This window comes from Bombus terrestris, chromosome 13, assembly GCF_910591885.1.
Source record: "Bombus terrestris chromosome 13, iyBomTerr1.2, whole genome shotgun sequence".
Lineage (NCBI taxonomy): Eukaryota > Metazoa > Arthropoda > Insecta > Hymenoptera > Apidae > Bombus > Bombus terrestris.
The window spans coordinates 12,973,710-12,989,050 of record NC_063281.1 but is presented as its reverse complement, the minus strand read 5'-3'; the positions used below and the strand labels follow the sequence as shown (position 1 = coordinate 12,989,050).

At 42.5% G+C, this 15,341-nt stretch overlaps 1 protein-coding gene across 2 annotated transcripts in view; it reads left to right on the top strand.

The window, feature by feature from the left end:
- LOC100649030 (integrin alpha-PS2) overlaps positions 1-15,341 on the top strand; it is a 74,768-nt gene that overhangs the window by 15,031 nt on the left and 44,396 nt on the right. For both annotated transcript variants that reach the window (XM_012315487.3, XM_003400092.4), the window contains exons 2-3: positions 6,044-6,165; positions 11,303-11,421. In XM_012315487.3, the coding sequence (XP_012170877.1) occupies positions 6,044-6,165; positions 11,303-11,421 (241 nt within the window). The remainder of the gene's footprint in view (positions 1-6,043; positions 6,166-11,302; positions 11,422-15,341) is intronic.

The window sequence follows — 15,341 nt, the reverse complement described above, 5'->3', positions numbered from 1 at the left end:
TCTAGTACGACTCAATTTATTTTAATACACGGATCGCTATCGTCGGATCGAACTTTGGCGGACATGCGATTAAACGAAACAAGTATCGATTATCCATCGTGCTTGGTCTTGAATCTACGTGATCGGTCTACGCGGAGGCTGCAAAACTTTCATTGTTTCACGCGACACCCACGCATAGCGTTGAAATGCAGTAGAATCTTTGTTATTCGAATTGTCATCGTTCGGATGCTTTGCTCTTTGAGACTAGATCTCCTTCAACCTTGGCATATAACAGCATAACGGCCGTGCGCTGTCTATGACAATCGAAACTCAGCATTCCCTTAAATTAAAGACCATAAAATTCAAATTAAGCATCTTAGAGAGCTACCAATCGGATTCACCTCGTTGTGGTCCCTAAATCACGAATAAGACCATCCGTCTCAGCCCCATAAATCAGTACCAAGCGTATTTTATACACAGGAGAGGTCTTTTTCGCGCATGGGCGCAATGAGCGTGCACGAACGCTTCAATGGGCCAATAAATAAATCCATCGTTGTTGGACGAAGAGGTATCGCTGGGACAGGTTGTGGCCTTTTGCGCGAACGGACAACGACGGTGGCGTAAAAATAGCGGCGCGTATCGCACGGAAAAATCGCGGCCGTGCATGAATTAGAGAGCCGGCCGAACATCGGCGTCCCTTTGGTTTCGCGGCACGCGAGGCCGTCGTATTGACTTATATCGCGACGCGACAGACGCGCATTTGTAATCGCCGTATTTGGCAAAATCGGACGGCTCCATTCGCGGCAACGAGACCCGTCCGTCCCGTCCAATCTCCGGCTTTGATCGCTGAAAACGCGGCGAATCGGCGACAAATTTATACGCGCCGCGAGATGCGTGAGAAACATCGCCAGGCAAAGCGGGAGGATCACGAGAGAAATACGGAACCGTGTTCTTGCGAAATCTTGCTTAGACAGACTTCTGTTACTTTCGCGATTTCTGAGATTAGGAAACTGTCGGATATAAACGTCGAATTGGCTGAAAAGTTCGTAGTATTTGCGATGAAAATGGAACTACGTGCTTCGTCCAATTGAATTCGCATTTTACGCTAAATCCACTCCATTCGCAAATTTCCAAATCAGATTTCTACATCGATGCTTTTGAAGTTTCTTACATAATCTGCTTGTAGCTGTTCTACGAGGAATTTCGTCACGAATCACGGATAGATACGACTAGAATAAATAATTGGAAAGCACGATTACGCTGGCTTTTAAACAAGATCGACACCGGGCACTAGCTTTCTCGTAATTTGTTAGAAGTTTCTTGCTCGATCGTTGCCTCCATCTCTTGATTGATTTATTTATTGATTCGTTGATGTAGTCATAGATGTTGATTGCCAGCAGGCATCGAGTGTTTTCATAGGTTACGCGTTCACTGTTGATTTATTCAACCAGTCGACTTCACGGAGAAAAGACTCCCGTGTGCCCCCGTTCCTTTTTGCTGGTCGTAATTGAAATTCCGATCGAATTAAGTGCTCTGTAGCGATATGATGTTATTGAGTCGTTTGCAGCTTCACGCTCGTTAGGATCGGTATGTCAGCAGCTACTGTGTTATTTTAGCGTCGTCCGTGCGTTTGGATCTTCGTACTGTTCTCTCTATTCCTTTCTCATAGACAAGGCTACGACGTTGCTACGACGAGACCACCTCCGCTATATATTTTCTACACAGAATCTCATAGGAGTTTCGCGATCGTTACAGATATTAAGTAAAATAAAACCGAAGATCAAAGCGTATTTCGAGCAACAAAATTCTACTTAAAAGCAAGGATATTTCTTCAGACCAGGAGTTTCCATCAAAATTCACGAGCCAAGCGCACTCACGAATCGTTTTTCGAGCTAATTTAGAAGATGCTAAATCACTGCACCTGCGCGTTTGTCGGTGCAGCTGCAGGCTTTCATTAGCACGTAGTGCGGCTTCAGCATCCAATAAATCTGAGACGATCGAACATATTGCACACGCATCCGCACATGTTTTTCAATCACCGCAAATTTGAGAAATGGGTTTGCAATCTTCCTTGAAACTGTACCGTAAAAATCATTGAAAATCGTCGAGTTTGAAACACGGAGCGCAGCTGTCTGTATCCGCGCGTCCATCTATGTACATGGACATATGGCAAATTATACCGATCGCCGAACTAAAATCGTAGAATCGTACAAGGTGTTCGTGCAACAGAAGTCTATAACTCGCAACTTGTAACTCGTCGATTATACCGTTGTCCACTTATACGATACTTTCGGCCGCACCCTGTATAAAATCTTTAGGAAACAAGAAGCTGTATCCAGACGCGAAACCTGTACCGAACGATCTGAAATAGCGATCCGAGGTTTGTAACCTGTCATTTTTATCGTCAGCCGTATAAAGACTGGATCCAGCGGGCATCGAATGAAAAAGAATCTAAATTGTTCTCCAAACTGGATCGACATTGTATAAATCAACGCGTTTCAACTTTCCCTCGATGTCAGGTTGCTTGTCCTCGCTTAACCTGCCGCTTGCTACGAACCATCTTTACCGCCTACTGTCACGACTATCCGCGAGATTGACACACCTGAATGTTCTATCGTCGAATCCTGTTCGTGACGACTGATAACGGTACTAGCATTTAACGGGCAAAGGGGAAATAAATATTGCAGAGGCAAGCGAATATTAAATTAAGAGAAGCGAGCAAGCCAAGCGAGACACTATGGTAATAAAAATAAAACATACAAACTTTAAAAACCAGGAAAAGTGGTTTTTATCGAGAAATATGCTAAAAGGAAGAAAATAATTTTCTTAATCAGGTATTATTAAGTAATTGAACGTAATACACCGGGGAACCTGTATATGTTGAGCACGTAGGATAATCGCGTAGGGTATCGATCGACAAATGAACTCGTATTTACTAAAAATAAAAACCTTCGGACAGGTCGGCAAACGGAAAAGTGGAAAGATAGATTTTTTGACGAACGACTCTAGCTGCGAATTTTAGAACTTTCTGCGAGAAGTTGCGCGGTTGTAATCGAGTAATTGCTAGAATCGCTAAAAGGCACACGGATAAAGGTAAATTATTAAATTATCTTTGGAGAGAAAAAAGGCGAAAAGGTTGACGATAGCGAGAGAAAAGAAGGATTTCTAAACGTTTGTATTCGCGGTATCCTGTGCGACCGGTTCGCCCCTGCATTCCTGTTCTGGTGCATGCGTCACATATTGGTGACTGCAGTTCCTCACGATTGCAGAAAAAAATAGAGTGGGCGAGCTTAAGTCCTCGTCAGGTTCGACCCACGGTTGCTATTAACGCGGCGTGTCCGCGAATCCATTGGACATCGAGGTCGTAAATGGATCGAATTTCGTTGGATAACGACCCTCCGTGATGGAAATGATTTTCCATTTGCTCGTCGCAACGGATCAAATGCGTCAAATTTCGCGATTACATCGTAGAATAATTTCGTTTGCTGGGAAGTAGAATGATTCGTTCGGATAAGAGGAACCGCGAAAGCTGGAGATCTTTGTCGGAGGATTCAACGCGTTAATTGATTCGTCCCTGTTCATTGCTGGTTACCGTTTGTTCTTATCAAAACGACACATGGCAATTCCGGCGGCGAGTTGCGTAGACTTGCGAATCACTTGCATAACTCGCATAATCGTCGCTGCAGCCGTTGTTAACGCGCCTCTGCACGCGTATGCGAGTTTTACCTACACTGTGACTGCAGCCTAGGAGCTGGAGTATGCCAAGGTTGCCCTGTAAACGGTGGCATTTTTACGCCTCGAACGGAGACGACGATGATCTTCCCGACAAAAGAGTCTCAGTTCCTTTAAAGCGCCTCTACGAAAGTTCGAACGGAGCTTCTTTTCATCCATAGAAACGGAACGAATGTTTCTAGGTCGGTGTTTAACGATAAAATACTTTGCACTTTTGTGGACTTGAAAGGATTCTGTTTCATTGTTTGCATGCGAGATAATGATTTATTCGAGGAAGCTTTCTAGATCGCGTTATTTTTACTCAAAGATAATCATTAACGCGGCGAGAGAGAAATTTATGATATTGCTTTTGCTCATAGTAAAGAACCGAGTCTTTATCCCAAAGTGAAATTCAACGAAACGAACGTTTTCTCCGTCAGTTTCATCCATTGTTCGACGATAAAACGCTACGCATCATTTATCAGCCAGCGGTAATACGACTACATATTCGAAAGTCATTTTTCTTTATCAGAAGTGCTTTATGCCTCGTGAGTCGAGACGATTCTCTTCAAATTTAATATCAAATACGTAACTTCTGATTTAATTGCTCCTCCGTATTTTCGACTTCAGAGATCATCGTTAAATTTTATCGAACGAGAAACTAAACACGCGAAAAGTATCTGATATCCTGACTTTTATTAATTTTATTTTTTCGTATAATAATCTTCATCGCGATAAAATTTAATTGTTGCACAATTACGCGCAGAGTAAAGGAATTTTTATTCGGAAAAGTTCAAGGCAAGCCAGGATATAAGAGCAAGGCTGCTTTAGAAATCGCGTTGTTTGTTCACTCAGCACTTTGCCTCTCTTACGTGTATCTCAACGATATTGATTATTTATAGAAGATAAGAATAACAAATGACTTCTTATCTATCCCAATACGTTGTTTGACGTTGTAAAATTCATCTGTGTACAGGTGGTATTAATCACGTGGTGTTATAGGTCATGGTAATTTTAAGTACAACCCTAAGACCGACACACCCTTTTAGGGTAATTATACGATCTATTACCTCGGCTAGCAATCTTCATATTGTGTGCACACGCCTACGTCCAGACGTCAAGATTCGATGATAACGCGCGATGATTGTACTCTGCCACGAATCGCCGGAAATTACGTGTTTTTGATAATGTTTTTAACGAGGTAACGTGGAATGTTTAAATTAAAAATAGACTTATTAAAAGGAGGAAAATATTTAATAAAGCACTACGTGTGATTAAATTAAAACCGGGAATTATTCGCATTGCTGTATTTCATTAATTTTTAACACAATTTCCGATATCGCGAATAAAAAATGTCGAACGAGTTAATGAGAGAAGATATCTCGTGCAATGTTTAAAACGTAAATTTCTCGAGTACAAGGAAAGATGATAACTATCATTGTATGATTCCTCGAGATTGAAATGTGAAACGATTCTTGGCGATGCTTTTCGATTTACGAATTACAAATTCGTAAGGCAGAAGTTTTCGAAATATTAAAAGCTTGTCAAATATTTCACGATGATTTTTTGCTGCGATAATTTCAACGATAATCTAGAACCGGAGAGCCGTTCATTAGAAAAGTGGAGTAGTCGTTAAATTCTAAGCCAACAAATACAATGGGTAGTTTAGAACACAAGATGATGATCGTTAAAATAATTGAACATCTATAGACGATAATTGTCCTCGTTAATTTTAGAACCAAACGGTTACCCACTTAAGAGGAGAATAACATGAACTTTTAACGTTATATTCCAATGAATATTTATTGCCAAAAATATTTCATATGTATCGGTTCCAAATGCTAACGTTTATATATCCATACGGCTCTATAGAAGATTAAAGAAAATAACAAATTAAATTATGACCTAATCGTCGTTTGACAATTACAATTTCATCGACTCTGACTCGATAAAGATCTAATTGATTTCAATAAACATTTCACCTACATGTTCGACATTCTACGATGGAATTAGCACTCAGCAACAATGTGTTCCGTGAAACCGATAAAAATTGCGGTGGCAAGTGTGTTACCTGGTTTAATAACTCGTCTGTTGGTCGGATCAGTTACTGACTTCTTGCGCCACTGTTCAAAATAGCTCGTGACCACTGACCTCGATCTCGGAAATACGTTCGCATCATCGTCTTTCCTCAACGATAATGAATATCGAACGATGACCAGCTAACATTAACCATCGCACTAATGACGCAACGCCTTCGTTTCGGCTGCGTTTTATTATCAACGTACGATTTTCGTTCTCTCGAGTCGGAGTTTAAGGATTTCACGGCTGATTCGATACGTTTCCTTTTTCGCAGGGCGATCGTGGGTGCACCGGAGGCCGAAACTCCTCAAGTTGGCGTTCACAGAGGCGGCGCCGTTTACAAATGCGACATCGCTGCCGATGACCGATGCACGTTGATCCATTTCGACAGCAAAGGTAAGAAGAATTAATTTATTATTTTTCGCTTTGACTTACTTTCTTTTTCGAAAAATATATCCGATATTTTGTATAACCGTAAAAACAGCGATAAGGCAAGCGGTATAAATTTAGGTTTATAGGTTCACAAAGTGCCGTACGTGATTAGAAATCTTATCATACTGGCATTATTTTGCGCAGCATGAGCAATTTAACGTTTAACTTCGTGATAACGCGTTGCGTTTTTCCATGCCAATTCTCATGCAAATGTGATGTTAATAATACGTTATATTTTTTATCGCGAAACCATTCAATTAAATAAATTATTCGAGTTATTCAAACTACTTCGTTCGTTTCGAAATTTGGCGCTGTCGTGGTATCTGGTACATTCTAATTACCAAGTACGTTATAATTACCAAATATTACCATACTGTCGCGATTCTAACGAGGTTTGGTTTATAGCAGTATTTAAGGAAAATGACCCTGTAAAGTATACTTGCGGTTTACGAAGGATCAAAGAAAGGTACCTAAACAAAGAACTTTGTAAAGATCTCGAAAAGGCTATCGTACGTAGCGTCGCTTATCGCAGGGTAGCTGGAAGCACGGTCGATCAACCAATTTTCAGATTAGCATAGTCCGGAGAAGAGTGTTTGAACGATTGAATTTGAAAAGGATCTTGGAAAAATGCAATCGTTTATCGTAGGATAGTTTATCGCGTGCCGGAAGCATGGTCGGATTAACTCTTGTAGTTTGTTTCGTAGCTCAATCCGATATCTGTTTTCCGGTTCTTTCTTCCACTTGCACTCTCGTACCCGCCGTGAGGCATTGAAAGGTAACCTCAACGGGAACATTGTTGCTAACGAGGGCTCGTATCTCGTGTTCCACTAGCTGTTCGCAGTCGCTGACCCACATTCTGGCTTTCCACCCGCTTACAAAGCCCTCGAGGAGCTTCGTAATCTCGGCAACCGGCAAGTAACCGGCTGACTGGTTGTAGAGCAGCGTTCTATTCTCGGCGACTTTCCACCCACCCTGTCGTTGACCCTTCCACCGCTTCGACTGTTTATCGCTTCTAACCGTATCGATTTCGAACGTTTCCTCGATCCTTTTTCTGAAAGCAACTACGAGCCGACTAAATCGCACTAGCCGTTGTACAGTCAAATCGTATTGCCGAGTAAAGGACAGCTGATTCCGCGATCTTTTGATTTGTTCAGAATTTTTGTTGCGAGACTTTCGTAATAACGCGAGATACTAAAGAGTCAGATTTCGTTGTACAATATAAGCGAACATCCGTTAGAAAGTACGTCTAACACGAAAAATTGGTCGTGCAAAGACGAAAGGAAATCCAAGAGAATTCTATCCCTTCGCCTGGTATCGTCTTTCTCTCGCAAATCAGCGGACCAACTACGAGAACTATGTCTGCGCAAATATCTACATACTGTACGTAGCTACGCTCTGCCTATCAAAACTCAAATTTACCGAATGCGTCTTAATCTTATCGCCGTGTCTCATCTGGCAAAAGAAAAAAAGAAAAAAGAAGAAAATCTCGAACTAGAAGAGCAGACCGTTTCATTAAATATTTTCACACCAGAGTCGTATCTTGTCCCTTAATCAAGGAAGCGATCGTCCATCATCGTCGTCGTCGTTATCTGTACGATCGAAAAAAGGATTTCATAACGGAAGAAAAAAGGAGAAGAACATCGTAATGACTCAATTCCGAGTGGAACAAGTTGCAATAAAAATAAAAAGAGCGAAAACCGAACGAAGCCACGAGCGTGCATAAATTTCCATCTCTCAGCCTCGGTCAGCCATTCGAATTAATAATGACGAAGCGCGCGCGCGTTCTCCCGCGATACGATCTTCCGTTTCAGCGGAGAATGTTGGAGCGAGAGTCGACGTTAATGCCCGCGATGCAAATTAGCGGAATATCATGCTGCCGCGAATTAGACGTGCTTACACACCTCGTAACGATCGTATCTCGTGAATCGTGCACGATTCCGGACCCGTAATTTGCCGGCGCGAAAGTAATTGACTGTTCGAAAGCAATCGGCAGGAAATCACCGGTGCCGATTCTCTCTTATCTCGACGAGGTTCGGTCGAATCGATCGCGTACGAACAAGATCGAGATAAAATAGCGATTCAGGCGCGTTGCATTTTCTTTCGCATTTATTTTTATCGGATTTTTCGTTACCATGCGATTATATGGGTATTTCTGCGAGAGAAGATTGCTGGAATATCGTCTGTCGTTTGTTCGACGCCTTGGTAATAGATTTTTTCGGATTATTCGCTGCATTGGCAAGAGACTTCTTTTATTTATATCCAGTGTTTCCGTTCTTTATTTTTCGGAAGCTGTGAAAAAATGGTCTAATTTTATGGAGATTAAGTGGTTTTCCATGAGTATTTTATTTCGTTTTATCGAATCTCTCGAAAAGATATTGGAGCTTTTGTTTTTCTTATTAACGTTAGCGAGCCAACTACAATTTATGTTAAAACGTTTATTTTAAGCTTTATTTTATAGTTCCTGAAAATTCATTTTTCTTTCATGGTGGATTTCATGGAATACTCTGAAAAATAAACGAATATCATACCGGCTTTTAGTCTTTGGCCAATAATATTGTTTTCTTCGTTGCGAGATACTAACTGTGGCTATTTTCGAAATGTAACGTTTGCTCGGCTCGAACGACACGTAAATCCGGCCATACGCTCACTCATCACTATTTTAAAATGCCCGTGTGAAAAATAACCGCTCGTGCGGAGTCGTTTCTGCCTGAAAATTTATCAAGCGAAAATGAAAAAATAATACTGAAAATACTGACTATAACAATCGCATAAGACATTGCGCTTGATTTATTATCAAAATCACTGCCAACGCGCGCGCTAATCGTCGAACTCGTCGCATCAAAAACCACCCCCGATTTAATTCCGCTGTTCTTACCTTTCGTTCCACTCGATCTCCTTCAACTTCGAATCCAATTGCGTATCGCTGCTGGATGGTATCGATGCCTGCAAGGTCGTGTCTATTCAGTTCGATCGGATCTCTGGATCTCTGGTAACCGATAGTATTCGAATCGTTGGAGTATCTGCTATTCCGCGTGCGTACGAGGAAGCAAGTAGTATCTCGCGCGGGTCTGTCCGGAGGTCAGTCACTTCTTCGGGTGCTGGAGGGAACATCTCGTCGCGGAGGAACTCCTCGAGGTGTACACCCTGCGGAGTGGCGTGGCGAGCCGCCTCGGGATACCGGGAACCATCGTCCACGCAAGAAGCCGACTCTGCCTAATACAGAAAACCGTAAGGTCGTTCTACCTACGGGCGTGCGCGGACGTAGGTTCGGCGTTTCTTGCCGGATACCATCTGAAGATCTTCAAGGAAGGTCGCGTTGCTCCGTCCCTCGGCTCGCGAACGCGTGCTTAATTGACGTACCCTTAATGAGCGCGGCGAAATAATTGGGCCGCGATAATCGCGACGTCGTTCGTTCCTCCGCCGTCGATAATTCATAATTGCCTCTATTAAGCACTGTGTTTGGTCGATCGTTTGTTTTAATTAGACGAACGAGCGTGTTTGACAGATGGAGGATTTAAACGAGTCGATTGAACGCGTTAAAAAGTCACGAATAAAGAGTCAACGATCTTTCGTTAATAAAAATAGCTTTATCGTAATGGATGGACGTTCGAATTGAAATTGGCATTGACCTGTTTCTCGGAATATTTATCGAATATTATTCGACGTATTTGTAATTTTTCGATTAATTGCGAATAACATTGCTATTGAATTATACTTGAGAGATCTGTCTCGGTTCGCCAGTATCGACGTAACCATACGCCTTCGGCAACGATCGCGAGTTAAGGGATAGGAAGCGAAGGACAACTTCCGTTTAAGGGTTACGACTCACCGATACACGGCTAACGGGTTCATTCCATTCGTAAAATCGACAAAGAAAAATCCAAGGTGTACTCGCTGAGAATTCTCTGCAGTGACACCTGTCCGTGCCTTGTTTTTTCGAAGAATATCCGTATGATGCATCGAAAACTTTCGTTTCTTGGACATCGTTTAACGTTTCTTCGGTACGCGAGTCGGCAAACTGTCCAATCTAGCGCAGCGTTACTCGTATTTACGTTGCCAAAACTCTGAATATTTTATATCCTATTCGCTTCTGAAAATGACGTTTAATCAAGCGTACAGGAAATTGATATTTAATTTTCATCGAACAGTCGTTAATCGTACATAGAGAATGTAGTTTTGCTTTATGGTGGAACAAGCTTTTCGAGATGTACTTGTTCTTTTAAAACCTGTAAAAATCGTTAAATCGATAACCCTATCGTGTGAAACGTTTCGAATCGCCGGCGAATATTCCAATTAACAAGAGATAGATAAATAACTGTCGAAGAAATAATTGATTCCATTCTGTAGTAACGCGAAAGTGCGGAATTTAAATTGTAACAAATAGGCAGAGTCGCGATTATTGTGATAAATATTGCCGCGGCTGTACTCGTTGGTGAATTAATCTTGTAGTAAATGCAAACGGCGCTAAAACTGGTCGTTTCTGTTTCGTTTTATTCCGTTGCAGCAAGTACCCGCGGCGACATATTAGGTTACCTGGAGCTAAGTGACTGCTAGCTACGGGATATCTGGGCGTTGATTCGTTCTTAGGAAGCTTCTCCTTTAGATTTACAAGAATCTAGTTCCGATATTAAGTGACCGATCCTTCGCGTTGACGGCGTTCGTTATTCTTCGAAATAGTTAGCCTGGTCCAAGAAGAAACGCACATTCCTCTTGATAATCGATCGCGAGTATGCGCTGCGATATTCAAACGGCGATTTGTTTCCCCGCTTTTTCCTTTTCCAACGCGCGTCTGCCGCTTTTTCTTCGAATAGCTGATTTGTTATCAGCACCACGGTAGCCATAGCACCGAAGCTAAGTTCATTTATTCGTTCGAGGATGGCAACGTTAATACGAAATATTTCTCGTTGAAGATGAAGAAGCGCGAATCAAGAATTAATTCTTACGTGAAATTTCTTAACGAGTATAGGCTGCTCTAAATATTATTAAAATTAGTATGTGATACTTCTATCGACTCATTAGTCATTACAGGATGAAGTAATCGTTAACAATGGCGAGGAGCAATAGCCGGCAACGACTAATGAGAAATGGTTTCCGGTTGCAGGGAATAACCATATCAGAAATCCAAACGTACCGGGTGGTTTGAGTCAAATCGACAATAAAACCCTTCAATGGTTCGGTGCCACGGTTTCGGCATCGTTGAAAGACGGAGGACCCATACTGGTGAGTAAATCTATCAAATTTTTATCACCTACAATAGCAACGTTTTTCGGCTCGACTAAAGAGGCCTACGTAGATATAACACGTATAGATACGTGTGAATTCTTCGTAAATCTACGAGCATTCGAAATCTGGTTATTAAAATCGTTAGATTATTTGACTAATAAATATATATCGCTATATAAGATGCTTTTAAAGTTCTCCTTTTTATGTTGGAAAGGAGTTTACAAAGGTATAAAAGCGGTAGTTACGAATAGACGAGGGGGCCTTGTGAGAAATTACAGGCGTGCACGTTCTTAGAACACCGTACCTTCTATTTCAGGAATCGAAAACAAACGAATCCTGGTTTCGTTCTATGTTTCCGTTGCTGTGTCTAAACGCTTTGCCATTATATCGCGCCATATATAGTTACTTTGGTAGGTAACGCGAGTGTAAAAGAAGCGATACAAGCGGAAGATATTGGGTCAGTGTTAAAGTTCGTGGCCGATTTCAACGCACCTAACTAAATTATTTGTTGGCAAAGTCACACCTGTTGTTGTACGTACGACCGAGTATCGCTCTTTTTATCCGCTGTGAAGTTTGCGCGTGCTACGACACACGTGACTCGCAGGCAAACAATTTAAGACCACCAACTTTTCCAGCGATCCGATAATTTCTAGAAAACATTCGCTTCGTTCTGCGTTCCTCTATCGCAATTTTTTCATCGTACCTGGCGATCCTCTGCGTGTATCATCGCTCGACCGTTTCACGCGCGTCCTATTAGAGCGCTCCGTTCGCATAGATGCGCGTTGCAATCAAACGTGCGATGGAATTGTTGTTCGGATATGAATCTAAGCGCGAAGATCTCCGACTTCGCAAGACGGTCGGCCGGTTCCTTCTTTCCCTTCGGGACGCGGTCCCTATGATGTACTGCCGCCCTTATCTTTACGTGCGTTGCACTTGGCCGGGTCTATCCTGTACGCATGTGCGGATGCACATCACGCACGGCTGCGGTGTGCCGGTCGGGATGATTGAAGGAAGGGAAAAAGGAGGAAGCCGCAGGACTGGGATTTTTCGGCCGGTGGATTTGCCGAGTTTGTTTAGCGGTTTATACGTAATTGGATCCAGAACGTTGCTTATTTTATTCGGCGCCTTACTTGGCTGTAACGGCTGCTTTTAAGCCTTCGTTCGTCTTTCACACGGCGATACACGTATGCGATACGCGCACGATGGATATCGATTATGCATCGTTCATTACAGAATCATCGTGCGAACGCTTCCATAATGAACGATGTATTCGTCGTGCATTTATCGCGATACGTGTATCGCCGCGCCGTGTAAAAGGGCGCTTCGGGGCCGCTTTATTCGCTACCGATGTACCTATTTTCTTTTACCTGCATTGGTTATCTTTCGAAATCGCTTTATACTCGCGAGTACCAATTTTAAACTTCGTTTCGTCTGTCATTTTACAGCGATTAAAAAGAGTATACACGTATACCTTTACTGCTTCCCTTAACAGGATTATAACGTTCTACTTCCATGTAGACATCACGCGCAATAACACGGTGTAACAAACGGTAGTAAAATACAGACTAGAAAAAGTATTTGCATAAAAACTGACCACTTTACGTCGTTGTCTTTTTTCTTTTAACACGATACTCTGTGACATACTTTTACCTGACGACACAATCGTTGAAACGGCACGATACCGTATCCGAGATGACTAAATGCAGCTCACAGTCCGTTCCTCGAATTCGGATTCCTCGTAGAGAAATCGGCGGTGTCAAGTCGCGAAGAACCCGGGCTCCCATAAATAAGGAGCTGCTCTCTTACGTGAGAGACGTATTAGCAACGATTATCGTTCCCATGCTCGCGTAATTTTCGCATAGCGAAACGTCGCCGCGACATTCTCATCCCCCCTGGCCTCCGGCATTATGCGGGAATTATCTACTTACCGCAGAATGCGAGTGCACGTTCCACCGTAAATGCCACTGTGCTTTTTCTTTTTCGTCGCTTTCTCCACCCGAACGCTCGTCATACGCGAATTAAAAATAACCCATATTATTCCCGCCGGTCCAATCAACTTTTTCGTTTGTTCTCTGTGTTCGCTCGTCTATACGCGTTCGTAGAAAATTTGGCATGTTTCCGGAGCCGCTCATCGATCGGTAGTCGATCGAAGACAAAGTTAGGTAGATCGAAATTTTGTAGTTAGCTAGCTTTGGACGTTATTGTACGATAACGTTCTTCCTAGTTACTTGGACATTTTTAACTTGGACGTTTAAAACGTGGACACCTGTTGTCACGCTTTCTACTTATTCTCTGTACCTAAGACTCGGGTCGTTAATTCCTCTCGACACGATACATCCGCTGTATCGATCGAATCCATTATTCTCAAAGAGCAGATCGTTTGTACACGCTGTAAGGCGAATTACGTAATTCCCATCTCGTACGATCAGCGATATTATCGAACGGTTATGCCTGTCAAACAGAAGCGTGTATTCACGCTGCAGCGTTAATACGAGCCGGTCGATGTTCTTGCTGGCGACTCGATGAATCAGAGTGAATTACTTCCATCGAGAAAACCTGGCATCCTGCAGAGATCGTCAGTGGCACGGCCCGACGATCGACAGGCCATGGATGAAACGGCTTCCACTTTCAGCTTCCCCTCCGCGATACTTTTCATCCGTTATCCACGCGTGTATGTACTCGTCGATGCTTTCAACGACGCATATCGAGCCGATTTGTTCGCGATATTCTGTAAGAAGTACCGCAATCTGTCCGGTCGACAGGCGTTCGACGTTTTTCGTTTCGTTCGGTGCTCGCCAGGCGATCATTATCAATCATCGTTCGCGTACAACTTGCGGCATATTGAAATGAAATGAGTTTCGATGTTGCGTGTATTGCCAGGTAATTCTAGCTCTGGATTGGTAATTCGAGGAGATCGTTATCGATGATTTTATAGGGGGTGTTGTCCTAGCGACATGTTGGATCCGTGTTTTTGTCCAAGTACCGTCGAGCAAAGGAAAATCAACGAGGTACACCGGCTAGGGAAATTAACCGAACGATTGGAAAGCTTAGGAAATGGAAAAATGAAGACGGAAAATGTTAATTTCATCGACATCGTGAAACTTGAAACCAAGACTCTGAAAATGTACACAGAAGTTGGACTAATACAAATAATAAATTTAGACTAGATAAACATTCTGGAAATGTTTTATCGCGAATTGATCTCGAACGAATATCGACGAGTTGTCGTGAAATTGAAAGATCGCCGAACAAGGAGGATAATACGCGTATTTTTCAACCTCCAGCTAGGGAAGAAACTTGTAATTTTAGAATTTAAGCAATTAATAAAGAAATTAAAGGAGAATACCGAAAGAGGAATCGATGGGAGCTTAAATCGTACAATTTTCGGTTAATTAACGAGCCCGACGACGGCCGTAGGGTCGATCCTTGTCTTTCGGCACACATCAAACTCGCAGGTAGACGTCACCGGTACGTGACGCGAATAATTCTTTGTCCGACCATATCGTTTTAGCGCCATAGTCGACGTGTCGAAGCATTCGGCAGGATTACACATGAACCTCACGTATTCAGCTCCGGTCGTAAAAGGAGACAGACCGGAGCTTCTACTCAGTCACACTATTAATTAACAAAAACTTGTATCTCTATATAAATACCGTTCCCGAAATTCTTGGCGTGGTAACTTTATACTGGCCCCCTGAAACTCGTAGAGTCCGAATCGTTGCGTGGCGGAGAGAAAAATTATCGTCGTCAATCTGGAAATTCATGATAGTAATCTTCCGTGATAGGAGAGAATAAAATTGGATAGAATTTTAACGAATCGATGAATTTTAATTTAGTTTTTATCAGATGCGATTAAATTTCACGCAGCAGCCCGGCATGGGCCTTCTTGTATTCTTTTATAAATAAACTGCTCTCGC